Genomic DNA, 14,377 nt, shown 5'->3' with positions numbered 1-14,377 from the left:
TCTATGCTTATAATGATCCTTTTCATTTCTTCATAATACTCATACCTTGATCATTTCTCTTATTGAGTTGTAACAGCTAAAAGTTCCAGAAAATGTTAAATTGTTCTAATAACCAGTATTCCTATTGTTTGTGTTTGCCTGACCCTAAAGGTAATGCTTTTAGTTTTATTGATTAGTTTGTTAAGATTAGTTAATTAGGTGTTGATTGCCGTTTTGAAGGAAAATTTTTTTCTTTATATTCAAGTATAGTTAGAACATTTATCAGAAACTGATATTGAAGTTTTATCAGATTTATTACAGTTGTTACTGAGATAATCATAAGTTCTTCTATAGTCTATTGGATTCTATTAATTTCTTAATATTGAGCAATCCTAACTTCTCAATATTTCACAAATAATGCCTAATATTCCTGGGATAAAGACATATAAATAATATTGTAAAAAAGTTGACATACTGATGATCGTGAGGAATTTAGTGACTACACACCATAGAAAATAATGGAACCTTAGAAGTTCTTCAACTAATCATGTACTTGTATCAGAAAAAAATAACTACGCTTTGAGTTTAGAGGTATCATTTTTAAAGTAAAAAGCCAACCGCAAACCCACTATTAATGGAAAATTAAATCAAAGTAAATGTGGTATTGACATTTGTCTATGAAGAGCAACATAGTATAGAAAAATTCTAGAATAAAATATTGATCTAAAAGTAATTTTGAGGATGAAATATTGCCACTCTAAGCACACTGTGAAAAATTATATTTGTAATGCAGATAAATTCATACCTGTAATTTCAAATACAAGATTTATTTTGGCTTTATTTTCCTGGTGTAAGGAGTTATTTTGAAATAAAATTATCTCTGCTAGACAAAGTCTGACATGGGTCTATGAAACTTGAAAGAAATAGGGCATCACCTGCACAGATTGTAGTAGTTTAAAAATGGAAACAACCTGTATGCCCCCAGTTTAAGACAATGGGACATATAACCTGATGTATTCAAGGATGTCATGTTGAACAGCACTTAGAATAAATGTGTAGCTATGCAAGGATCAATGGAAATAAATGTCAAAAACACAGTGTAAATAAAGAATAGTTGCAAAAAGCATAGTATGATACCATTTATATAAATTTAAAACACCAGAGCCAATTCTTTCTATATATTCTAAAGGTGGATACATGTGTAATAAAAGTACAAATCATATACAATATGATACACACCAACAAAAAAGTACACACTTATTTACTTTTTAAAAAACAAGTGCTCTTCAGATATAGCAATCAATTAACATGTTATATGCAGATAAGTTAGTGATTTTCTTTTCAGTACTCATCTGAATACAGGTTTGAATATGGCTAATGTGAGATGAGAAAACTATAACCCATTTTGTGATTAGTTTGGAAACTTTTAAAAAGTGTTTGATTCTTTCCTTATATTCAGAGCCTTAGTCTACATAGTTAATTTGAAATAAAGTACTGAATATAAAGTATAGAATGCACAGCTAGTGATCAACCAATGACAGCTCTGTATAGGTTAGGATTGATTTCTAATGGGGATGAACTTGGTACAGAAAAGCGTTTTTAGTTATTGGGAATAAGGGGGCTTGTGGTATTGTGCATTTGCGGTTTAGAAAAGGGATTGTAGAAAATGGAGGAGAATAAGCAAATTAAGGGTTGAGGGGGAGTAAACTGAACAATGCTGTGGTACCAGTCTGGCTGGAAAATATACCTTTGAAATGGAATCAATTAGCCTAACATCACATCCCTTGAGGGTTTAGCTTCAGATCTCCATTTCATTGGTTCATCATAAAACAAGACAGGGGAGGTTTTGTGTTTTTCTCTCTTGAAAACAATTTAGTAAGATGGAGAAGAGTTAGACCTCTTGAATTCAAATCTCTTCCTATATATTCAGGAGGAGGGGTAATGGATTTGATGGACAATTTGATTTACTAATTAATTGAGGACCCTGACTAGATGCATTTGGAAAGCACAACTTTCGTCTTCCTGTGTTAACTCACAAGGCTTTGAAGAGTTGATAAATCATTGGAAACTGGACTGAGGTTGAAGTTTGTTGTAACACTGCTTCCCTGAAGTCCATACCCATTCCATACCAGGATGGGCTTGAGACCATTAGTGGAGGTGGCTGAATTAAATGCCACCAGTGCCTGCATGCTCCTTCCTCCTGTTGCCAGCTCCCCTTTATGTGGTTGCCTTGAGAAGCTGTTTTCATTCTGGAAATAATGCCACTAACTCCAAACACTTTCTCAAGTTCTATTTTGAAGTCACATCAGGTCACTTGGTGTCTTTGGCCTTAGTTTCTTCATCCACAAAGTGAAAATAATAATGCCTACTCTGACTCCTAAAGCTGTCCTGAAAATCAAATGAAAATATTTCATAAACCATTCAGTGCTATGTACATATTACTGATTAATATACCATTCCAGAAACCACACCTTTACTGTATGGACACACTTCACTTTTCAGTCAAAAAAACCTTATGCATAAACTTGTCTCCAAATGACTTTCAGTATAACCAAAAATCAAATCTTATTTCAAAGTATAAAAATGAAAATAACATCAAGACTTTTACATATGGTGCAGCCCTCTATGTTAGCCCATTTTAAATCCTTCTCTAAAGATGAAAATTTTTTTTGTTGAAATTGTGGGGCCATTTTATGCAAGGGAAATGAAATCTAATTTCTTGGTTTTTCCTCTTTTTAGGAAGTCACCAAAGCAGTCCAGCCTCTCTTACTGGGAAGAATCATAGCTTCCTATGATCCAGATAACAAGGCGGAACGCTCCATTGCAATTTATCTAGCCATAGGCTTATGCCTTCTCTTTGTCATGAGGACTCTGCTTTTGCATCCAGCCATTTTTGGCCTTCATCACATTGGAATGCAAATAAGAATAGCTATGTTTAGTTTGATTTATAAGAAGGTAATGCTTTCTTGCATAGTCTCCATGCTACGTGCAACATGTTTTAAATGTCATGTTGATACACATAAGGGATAAATGCTAAAATCAATTTTGTAGGCCTGTTAAGTAAATGGCAGCATTAATTAATGTTTCTCATTTTCCTTGGTGATTAATTCAGTTCATTTTGGCTAATAATTATTGAGCATTTTCTGTAAACTCCCTATGCTATGGATTTCATTTTTTAAAAATATTTTTTAATGTTTATTTATCCTTGAGAGAGACAGAGAGAGTGTGAGCAGGGGAGGGGCAGAGAGAGGGAGACAGAATCTGAAGCAGGCTTCAGGCTCTGAGCTGTCAGCACAGAGCCTGATGTGGGACTTGAACTCACGAACCGAACTGTAAGATCATGACCTGAGCTGAAGTTGGAGGCCCAACAGACTGAGCCACCCAGGTGCCCCAGATTTCATTTTTTAAAACTAGTCACATCATTGTGTTTTGGAATGTATGGCTCCCCATTAAAATGATACTTACCATCCGTGTAAAAGTCATTGGCAAAATGTCTTGTGGTAAAATGCCATATATCTTTACGTTCAATAACAAGAGTGTAGTATGTAATTGTTATTGATAATCCAAGCAATAACAGTTCCTGCCTTAATTAGTTGTGACACAGTGATTTTGTCATCCTTTGAGTCCTGCAAATTGAACATTTTTGCAACAACACATGTACTACAACCATAAGAACGTTCTCTACTTTTCTGTATGCATTATCCAGACAAAAGCCCAAGTTGCAGAAGCATGATTTAGGTGAATGCAGATTAAGACTTCCCACCTTACAAACACAATTTAATATCATTTCAGTGACATGCTTTGTAGGCCATGTGTGATTGCTTGGGTCTACCAAGTCATTACAGTAAAGCTATTTTGGTTGAATCATTTGGGTATTGCTTTACCCTTCTTCTCTTTTTCTTCCCCCAGTGTAAAAACTTTATATACTTGGCTTATAAGGGACATGGATCTGAAATTACCTCTAGCAAATAACCCATAACACTTCCATAATATATATGCAAGGTCAGTTGTGTCATAAAACCTTGATAGTCATACTTTATTGTTCAAAACAGCCTTTTATGGATGCACACGAAAAAAAAATAGAGTCCACAGTTTAGTCAGATCACCTCAGGTACAATGTCATCAATTCAACCAAGTACCAGGAAAACATGGGTAATAAATCAACAAAAATTTTGTTTTGATCCAGAAATTTTATGGGCTAAAGGGGATGGGAGATCAAAGAAGGAGAAGGTTATTTGTAAATTCATGTGTAACATTTAGCACAAATACAGCAGCATATGTGCTTTCAGACTCAGAACACGCTGAGGAAAAGTTAGAAGATATTGCATCTATCCTTTTTTCTCTCATTTTTGAGTATTTGTGTTATTACCTGGTTTGTTTACCCCTCTAGCTGCACTTACTGGCCTGCACTGGCACCATCACCAGAGAATTCAGTTGTGTCTTCACGAGGCTGTGGTTTGGTCCCTAAAGGAGCCTGAAGTAGACTGGTCCCATATCAGACCAGCTCCATCCACATGGCAGGCAGCCACTAATTCTCCTTACAGTACCCCAAATTTTGTAATACAGCACTTTTTTGCTTTGCTCCAAAATCTGCATCTATGATACATTCAAATTATATTTTAAATAATGAACCTAAATGCATTCTATAAATGTCAAATCATTATGTTGTACACCTGAAACGAATACAATATTGTATGTCAACTGTACTTAAATGAAAAATGTAAAAATACAAGAAAATAATCTAAATATGAACTAAATTTATCTTTGCTTATGAATTTCAAGAAGACAGAAATAATAACAAAAACAAATCTTCGCTGAGTGCTTGCTATGCACACCTGAGATAGATGAAGTCTATTAATGAGGAGTGTGTGACCCAGTCAGTGGAATTTTCCCCTCATATTGCTCTAATAGTGTTTTGGAATTAACTGCTTTGATTCTTTCTTCATCTGTTCTTATCTAAATTGTATTCATTATTCCACACCCATATTCAATTTTACCTCCTCGATAAAATCCCAATTTTTGTAACCAGGTATGTGAACTTTCTCATAACTACCCAGTTATATTCTGTTCCCTTGAACTCATTTATCATATCATATTTAGTTGATGTATGTACTAGGTTACCTTAAGGCAAGAAACATGTATTAATAAATCCTAACAATAATTCCTGAAGCCTTGAATCCAGTGATTTGCATCTCATAAGTGCTCAATACATATACATTCAATTGAAACAAATATTGGATGGGTACTCTCCAATCAAAGGCATCTAAGGGATAATAAATTCTTATTAAATTTTAGGCAAAGTATAAGTGATCTTTCATAACTATTATTAATTTATCTACTTACCAGTTCTATTTGTGTATAGGGATGTATTTTTTCTGTGTAATATTTAAGGATTTTGTATTGTTAATCTTTCACAAAGTCATTAATGATTCAATTATTCATAATATACTTTTATTGACTTTAATTGTCATTTTATTCAATAGAATTACTATAGGACTCCACTATAGAAAAATAGAGTTACTATAAGATTATAGGCTTTAATCTCAAATTTTGCTGCCTATAAAAACCAAACCAAACCAAACCAAACCAAACCCACCAAAATCTCCACACCATATGAATGGACATTTAAGTGTAATATCATTACTGCTGTGGAGTAGAAAGGATGTTCTTACTATATAGATGCTGGAAAATAAAATAACTACAGGCATGCCAGTATAATATATTTTGTGAAGAGAAATATTTATAAATTGGAGAATATCCTAAGCTAGATAAACATAAAATAATTTTCATTACCTTTACTTAAAAACGCATGCATAGTCACCTAATTCTTCAGCTGTATTATAATGTTATTTATAAATATTCTTTTTGTCTTCTCTTTGTCGACATCACCTAACTTCCGATTTTCCTTTTAGACTTTAAAGCTGTCAAGCCGTGTTCTGGATAAAATAAGTATTGGACAACTTGTTAGTCTCCTTTCCAACAACCTGAACAAATTTGATGAAGTATGTACCTACTGATTTATGCATTATTGTTATAAATCATACAGTCCCAAAGGTTTTTCTGGGTTAGTTGATGGTAATATGTGGCTAAATCATAGACATCCCTACCTTCCCTATTCCTGCAAGGTTGGGTTGCATAGGACAGTGCCATTCTGGGGGCTTACAGAACCAGCCGATACAAAGGCATCTCAGCTTGCTGCATATTTAATGAGGTGTTTCAAAATTCATTTTTTATCAGATCTTGTTTCCTTTTAATACTTTACATCTGTTATTTACTTTGGCTGAATATGATACTCTGAGCAATTCTTGTTCAGTGCTGTCTTATGACACAAATAATTACAAGGTCTTTGAGGACACATAATGTGTTTTATTTATCTTAGCATTTTCAGTATGTAGCATAATGTTAAACCCACAGCAGGTGCTACATAAATTACTAATGAATTGAGCCTGCATTTACTCTGAATATTTTGTCAGGTGATAGAGTTGTTACCTTGAGCCTTTGGAAACCCTTTTGCTCTTACATGTTTATACCATGGCTCTTGCTTTATCCAAATAAAAGTAAGTTATTTAAAATAAGTCCCTGACCTGATACTTAAGATATTTAATTTTAATTCCATTGAATAAAAACACCCCGAAAATGCAACAACTTGAAATTTGTTCCTTGGGAAATCCTAGTCTATTTGTAGAATGTTTAAGCACACTGATGTGTGCTTCGTGTAACAAACACATTGAGTTTAGCACAGTGGGAACCATGATGTGTTTGATTGTATAAGCTCGCTGTGCTCAATTTCTCCCATCTTAGGCTTGTTTGCTTGTTTGTTTGTTACTGGTTTTCACTGTGATTTTATTTCGCAGGGACTTGCACTGGCACATTTTGTGTGGATTGCTCCTTTGCAAGTGGCTCTCCTCATGGGGCTCCTCTGGGACTTGTTACAGGCCTCTGCCTTCTGTGGTCTTGCTTTCCTCATAATCCTTGCCCTTTTTCAAGCTGCACTGGGAAGAATGATGATGAAGTACAGGTAGCACTCTGGTTACATAGCTTGGAAGGATTTTAAGTTGAATATTCCAAAAGTCTAGTAAAACCAGGGACTGCTCTATATACTGAACTGGGATCTACTTCCTGGATGTCACTAAAAAGGAGTTATTTTAATAGTGTAAATCATACTCAGTGTATTAAGGGACTTTTTTTTTGCTTATCAATCTATAGAATTTCTTTTTAAATATCTTAATATTCAGTTCATTTTTATGTATTATAATATTTAGGTAGAATGGATAAAACATATATGTACATGGGAGTGAATGCATAAATGTTGGATAGAATTTTATAGGTTTTTCCTACTCTGGTTCAAGGATGATCACACTACAGCCTTGGTTACTTTTTAGTAGAGAATGAGTTAATGATACAAGTCACAGCTTATGATAGAGGACTTCTAGAGTTTGTCAGCTAGAAGATGATAGCATGTATACAAAATGTGGAATCTGCTAACTCTTGGTTTAAATACCAGACTGCATGCTTACTAGTTATGTGACCTGACTCAAGTCACTTGGCCTTACTGAGTCTCTGTTTTTTTATCTTTAAAATGGAGATAACCACTACTTCTAGACTTCCATGAAGGGTACTACACTGGGATAGTATGTGGAATGCATCTAATAGTGTGTGGCACATAAGAGGCATTCACTAAATGGTAGCTATTTAGTGAATGATTTTTGTTCATGATTTTTGTTACCATCTGTTAGATAATAAAATAAATGTTCATCTGTTTAATAAGAAATGTGGATTTTTTGAAAAAACTTTTGTGGTTCTTAGTGGTAATTTGACTTGGTTTTATTAAGTATTTGATTGATTAATTGATTTCCAGAGATCAGAGAGCTGGAAAGATCAACGAAAGACTTGTGATCACCTCTGAAATGATTGAAAATATCCAATCTGTTAAGGCATACTGCTGGGAGGAAGCGATGGAAAAAATGATTGAAAACCTAAGACAGTAAGTCTTTCTGATAATTTCAATATCAGTAGCTATTTCATGTTTAATATTTTAAAGATGAGTATGTCACAGTGGGATTTCAGTTCATATTTGAAGTTTCTGACAATCAATTGTATTAAGTTATATCAATATTCCTGTATCACTATCAAGTGGCATAAAGTCATTTTCATGGTCTGTATATAGTTGGTTAAGTGTGTTATTTTTTATTACAAGGATATTTATGCCTTATGAAGAATCCCCTCTATGTGTTTATAGCTGCTTATTATACTTATTTGACTAAAATAATGATCATAATGCTGGAGGCTGAATAAAACCTTAAATGAAACCAGTAGAGCAATAAGTGTGCAAATGTGAACCAAATAAAGTGGTTTTCTGTTCTTCCATTTCACTTATGTTATGGCTCAGGAAAAGTGAAAAGAAACCCTTCTCTTTGGTTAAAGTATCATTGTTCTTCCTTAACTTAAGAATAATAACACAGGATAATATCTAGTAACTTGTGTTCTAGAAACCCTGCATTTGAGAGGTCAGTTCAAGCAATGAAAGCCACCACCTGAGGTAGAATCAATACTTGGCACCTATCTCTAGTCTTATTTCACCTCCGATAATCTCTCTTTCACTGACTGGTAAAGACTATATCCAGTGAAAAAGTATAGCACAGACTGAGATATGATTACTGTGGTAATTTAGGGTACAATATAAGCTATGGCATTTCTGTAGCCATGAGACCATCTCTTTCGGTCAAGTTCCATGTTCTACAAACTGCAATCAAAAAAGGGTTCTAGGAGACTCAGTGATAGATATACTACTGTTAAAGAGCAGATAATTTCAGGTCTTATAGCATATGAGAGTTTCACAGGGGAAAATATACAAAAAAGAGTACCCTTTTGGATGGTGTGAATGTGGTCATCAGGAAATTGTGCTGCTGATTCCAGTCGCCGGTGATAACTGAGCTGCAGGTGTGTGATTGGAACAACAAAAGAAATGCTGAACTATTAAGGCCTTTGCCATGTAAATAGAAAGAGTAAAAGAGTAAATATTTCCCAAACATTACCTTCACCTGTTTTTATTATGACTTTCAAAACAAATCCAGGAAAGGAATTATATTTTCTTTCCAGAAACATCCTTAAAGATCTTGGGGAATTGTCTAGTTGGTTGAAGTTGTTTTTCTTTTTAACAAAGTGACTTCTCTATCACACTTGTCCCCTTGGTCGTTTCTGTGCCTATAAGCACAGACATAGCAAGAATGATGAGGAGCTGATCAGAGGATCTGGTTGTCTCTGGATTCAAGATAAACTTGTGGTCAGGTCATTCTAGGTGCTGACTTTTCTTGACTTTGGTTTTTATTTTTCCTCTTCCTCAAAAGATGAAATTCATCCTTTCTATTCTGTATTTCTCTCTGGCCAATTCTATTAGCAAATGCTTGGTTGTAACTAGTGTGATCTGGTTCTTTAATCTGTCATGGAATTGTTACCCGAAGAGGCTGGGAAGTGCTGATGTAAATATGGGAAGGTAAGAATTGCTTCTCCTTAAAAGAGCAAATATAATATTCTGGAAGAGAATGGCAGGATGCACTTCATAGGGGTGATTACCTCAGCCAACGCCATTGTTGAACCGGGCAGAGACTATAAAACTCTCTGAAAATCTACTCCTTTATTGCTCTTCTTTAACAAAGGTACTTTCAAGTTTTTTTAAATAAGAAACTGATAAAATATTTTTATGACTTATAAAGTACAAGTGACTTTATTATGGAAATCACTACTTTTTGGGTGATTCTTGTAAATGTTCTTGAGTCCATTATGCTTTTTTAGTCATACCACTTCTTCCTTTTTCCTCAACTGTTTCTAATATATTTCAACAATTGTCACAAATTCATGAACACTTTTGTGAGCAGTGCTTTTTAGCATTTTATTAATATCAGCCTAGCCAATATTATTCTTTTTTCTGTTGAAGATTAAGGATTCTAAGCATAGATTCTCAGTGTTAGGCCCTCTGCCGTGCTGTCATTTACCTTGGCAATAACTCCAGCAGAGAGATGGTATGTCTCTCTTCTACCCATGTGGATTCTATAGGATCAAAGGGAAGGGCAGTTTGCTTGAGATTGCATAGCTGTAACTGGCAGAGCCGGGGTCAAGCCCAGAGAGATTCCAAAAATCCCAATCTGCCTTCAATGCCAAATAACTGAAATAAGTAAGCATTAGACCACATTAGATTGTGAATCATGGTCTAAGTTGGGCATGTTGAACTTCATTTTCTTGATCAGAGTGCTCAGGATTATACTTTTTTTCAGACTGAAAAAACCCAAAAGATTTTTTCTGAACGCTGCCACTTGAGAATGAGAACTTTTCTGAATTATACAAATGTGTGAAACCAGCACCCAAATGCCAGGCACAGCTATTGCTATTGCTTCCTCCCACCAGAACCGTCTGCTTGTCTGTTCATCCCTGCTTCTTCCCTTGAGAGATCTGAATAGGAGGATCACAAGTGACTAATTTTTCTTCCTGGAAGAGTGGGATGGAAGATGAAGGCAGTATTGTTCTCTCTTATTACCAGCATCTGCACTCCCTATTTTCTGCCTGCTGGAGCACTGAAATCTCTTTTATATATGTTAAAAAAAAAATAGTGCCCATTTGCAGTTCAGACTAGAAGATCAGAAGTAAAAAAAAAATATTGTTGCAGGAGTGCCTGGCTGGCTCAGTTAGTGGAGCTTGTGACTCTTGATCTCTGGACTGTAGGTTCTAGCCCCACATGGGGTGTAGAGATTCCTTAAAAATAAAATCTTTTAGGGGCGCCTGAGTGGCTCAGTCGGTTGACTGTCCCACTGGCTTAGGGCATGATCTCACGGTTTATGGGTTCCAGCCCCGCATTGGGCTCTGTGCTCAGAGCCTGGCACCTGCTTCAGATTCTGTGTCTCCCTCTCTCTTTGCCCCTCCCCTGCTCACACTCTGTCCCTCTGTCTCTCTCTCTCTCTCTCTGTCAAAAGTAAGTAAACACTAGAAAAAATTAAAAAATAAAATCTTTTAGGGGTGCCTGGGTGGCTCAGTCCGTTGAGCATCGGACTTCAGCTCAGGTCATGATCTCACAGTTCATGAGTTCGAGCCCTGTGTCAGGCTCTGTTCTGACAGCTTGGAGCCTGCAGTCTGCTTCAGATTCTGTGTCTCCCTCTCTTTCTGCCCCTCCCCGACTCGTGCTCTCTGTCTCTCTCTCTCAAAAATAAATAAGTGCTAAAAAATAAATAAAATAAAATCTTTTAAAAAATGATTGTTACAAATAATTATACTAAAGTGAGACATAGAGAGGATATAGTAGCTTCTGTCTTGTAATTTTTCAAGAACTACCTGCAACAGAATCACTTGGGTTCTTACTTAAACGTGGATTCTGGAAGCCTATGGCAGACTTAGTATCTCTGAGCAGTGGGCCTGAGACTGCATTTTAATAAGTTTCTCAGGTGATTTTCACACATGCTAAGGTTTGAGAAACCACTCCTTTGTGGCTTATATGTTATTTTCAGTGTTCTCCAAAGCCAAGCTAGAATTTCTAAAATGTTAAGAATCCATTAGGGAATCACAAACTTATATTTTTCCTTTATAAATCTTGGAACGTTGTCCTCATTTCCAAACTTATTTAAAACAGCAACCAACAAACTAAAAAACTGAATGAAATTTCACTAATCTTAAAAATTAATAATGAAGTGATTGGAGATAATAAAATATGGGAATGCAAACTGGTGCAGCCACTCTGGAAAACAGTGTGGAGGTTCCTCAAAAAATTAAAAATAGATCTACCCTATGACCCAGCAATAGCACTGCTAGGAATTTACCCAAGGGATATAGGAGTGCTGATGCATAGGGGCACTTGTACCCCAATATTTATAGCAGCACTTTCAACAATAGCCAAATTATGGAAAGAGCCTAAATGTCCATCAACTGATGAGTGCATAAAGAAATTGTGGTTTATATACACAATGGAATACTACGTGACAATGAGAAGAAATGAAATATGGCCTTTTGTAGCAACATGGATGGAACTGGAGAGTGTTATGCTAAGTGAAATAAGTCATACAGAGAAAGACAGACACCATATGTGTTCACTCTTATGTGGATCCTGAGAAACTTAACAGAAAGGAAGGAAAAAAAAGAGTTAGAAAGGGAGGGAGCCAAACCATAAAAGACTCTTAAAAACTGAGAACAATCTGAGGGTTGATGGGGGGTAGGAGGGAGGAGAGGGTGGGTGATGGGTATTGAGGAGGGCACCTGTTGGGATGAGCACTGGGTGTTGTATGGAAACCAATTTGATAATAATCTTCGTATTAAAAAAATAAATAAATAAATAAATAAACATTGAAAAATATTTTTTAAGTAAAAAAAAGAAGATATTAAAATACTGTCAAATAGTAATAGTATTAATAATAGATTATTAATTATAGTTTAAAAATAATATTTACAGGTATTATGTCTAAGACACTGGTACATTTGTTACTCTCTGCCTTTCAGGGAAGGTAACTGAGGCCCAGAGAGATAAAATAACTTGTCCAAGGTCACACAGTTCATATAGGATGGAGCTAGGATCAGAACAACGGCAGAAAGCCTTGAGAGCCTATGTTCCGGTTTTACATTCCAAGATGCCTGGTATTCGAAAAGTTAATAAGTATCCCAAATTTTATATATTTTTTTATAGAACAGAACTGAAACTGACCCGGAAAGCAGCCTATGTGAGATACTTCAATAGCTCGGCCTTCTTCTTCTCAGGGTTCTTTGTTGTGTTTTTATCTGTGCTTCCCTATGCACTGATCAAAACAATCGTCCTCCGAAAAATATTCACAACCATCTCATTCTGCATCGTTTTGCGCATGGCAGTCACTCGGCAATTCCCCTGGGCTGTGCAAACATGGTATGACTCTCTTGGAGCAATAAACAAAATACAGGTAATTTACCTAACTGGGCATCATATGCAAAGATTTTAGAACAGTTCTGAGCTTTTCTAGTGAGCAAACTCTCTAGAGATCAAGTCTTGGTCTTGGGCCTGTTTGACACACAGGATTTCCTCCTCTCTTGATGTCTACATGTGGTCTAATGAGCCCTTGGGATAAAAGCCTAGTGAAATAAATGAAGGCCTGTGAGATTCTCTTAAGATAAAGAGGTTGAAGAGAATATTGTTTCTGTATTCTGGAGAATTTTATTTACGTAATCAACCAATAGATCATTTCTAATTAACTTGGCAAATGTGCAAAAGATGGTAATAGGTTCACCAGGAAGTTATAAAACATTCCAGATAAAACTAAGAATGTTCACCTTAAATTTTCTAAATTTTTCAACATACTTTCCAGAAAATAAGATAGATGAGAATGGCATTTTATGCCACATTAATTACCTTAAAATCCTAGCAATTCTGATGTAGCTGGTAGCTTGGAAGAGAAGTTCTAAAGTCCTCAGGTGATTATACCCAATATACATAAAGCTAACTGAATCATCACCATGAGTTTATGTGTGGGTATAATTTTTATAATTAATATTTTTTGATATTCATTTAAATATGTAACTCAGAAAATCACTGTGATAGAAATAAAAACAAGGGTGAAGGGTAAGCCACTTTTAAGTGGTTCTGCCATTATGTAATGTAGGCTAGACTTTGCCAGGGGTGGTCCATGGATTTCATTTTGGCCTCTGACCTGTTTCACTAGAACTTTAAATTTAAAAAAAAAAAATTGTGTTAGTTGCCAGCATTTAAAAGTTGGGACATGTTACATATACAAAAATTATGTCTTCAATCTCTTTTGAAGAATTGGAATATATAGTAACTGGGTCCCTTTTCCCCCACAAGCTATGGCAGCTCCCCCTTCAAGGAGGGCCTGCCCGCTCCACTTCTACACAGTCTCTACTCAGCCACCCTTCTTAATTTTATAGTTTTGAAAATACGAGTTTGAGATCTGTGAGTTAGACAAATTGGGGAATATAGCTCCGAACCATAGCTGCTCTTGGACTAATCCTATTTCTTCTGTTAACCCTTCTCAACTGAGAGAGAGAGAGAATGAACATGAATCCAGACCCAAAGAGAGAGGGTCACAAAGACAGGGAGAGTCACTGAACAGAAACACAGAGAGAAACCAAACTAGGAAAGAAAGAGAAAACCCAAAATAGCAATAGTGAATGAGAAAAGAGCAGAGAAAAAAAAGCAAAAGTGAGTCAAGGACCAGGCTTTCCTCAATACCTCCTAATGGTGAGGACCTCAGGATACAGGCATTTAATTCTCCCTTATGCTCCCACCTTTCTTAGTTGAGCCCTAATCGTGTCTGATAGAGCCTTCTCTTAGAGTCAACGTCTGATGCTTTAAAATCAGATGTATTAGATCTTCATACCTTAACCCAGAGAAGTGATGCTATGGTGCCTCCAGTAAGGAAGAAGCTAAAGATGAGAAGAC

At 35.7% G+C, this 14,377-nt stretch overlaps 1 protein-coding gene across 4 annotated transcripts in view; it reads left to right on the top strand.

The window, feature by feature from the left end:
* Window positions 1-14,377, top strand: part of CFTR (CF transmembrane conductance regulator) — a 185,811-nt gene that overhangs the window by 46,871 nt on the left and 124,563 nt on the right. For 3 of the 4 annotated variants that reach the window (XR_008296701.1, XM_015067322.3, XM_053218170.1), the window contains 5 exons: window positions 2,719-2,934; window positions 5,892-5,981; window positions 6,834-6,997; window positions 7,838-7,963; window positions 12,638-12,884. Coding sequence is in view for 3 of the 4 variants with exons in the window: in XM_015067322.3 (XP_014922808.2) it covers window positions 2,719-2,934; window positions 5,892-5,981; window positions 6,834-6,997; window positions 7,838-7,963; window positions 12,638-12,884 (843 nt within the window). In the remaining variant the exon portion in view is untranslated. The remainder of the gene's footprint in view (window positions 1-2,718; window positions 2,935-5,891; window positions 5,982-6,833; window positions 6,998-7,837; window positions 7,964-12,637; window positions 12,885-14,377) is intronic. The other variant, XM_053218169.1, reaches the window with a different exon arrangement.

Source organism: Acinonyx jubatus, chromosome A2, assembly GCF_027475565.1.
Source record: "Acinonyx jubatus isolate Ajub_Pintada_27869175 chromosome A2, VMU_Ajub_asm_v1.0, whole genome shotgun sequence".
Taxonomy (NCBI): domain Eukaryota; kingdom Metazoa; phylum Chordata; class Mammalia; order Carnivora; family Felidae; genus Acinonyx; species Acinonyx jubatus.
This window is presented reverse-complemented; position numbering and strand designations above follow the sequence as displayed.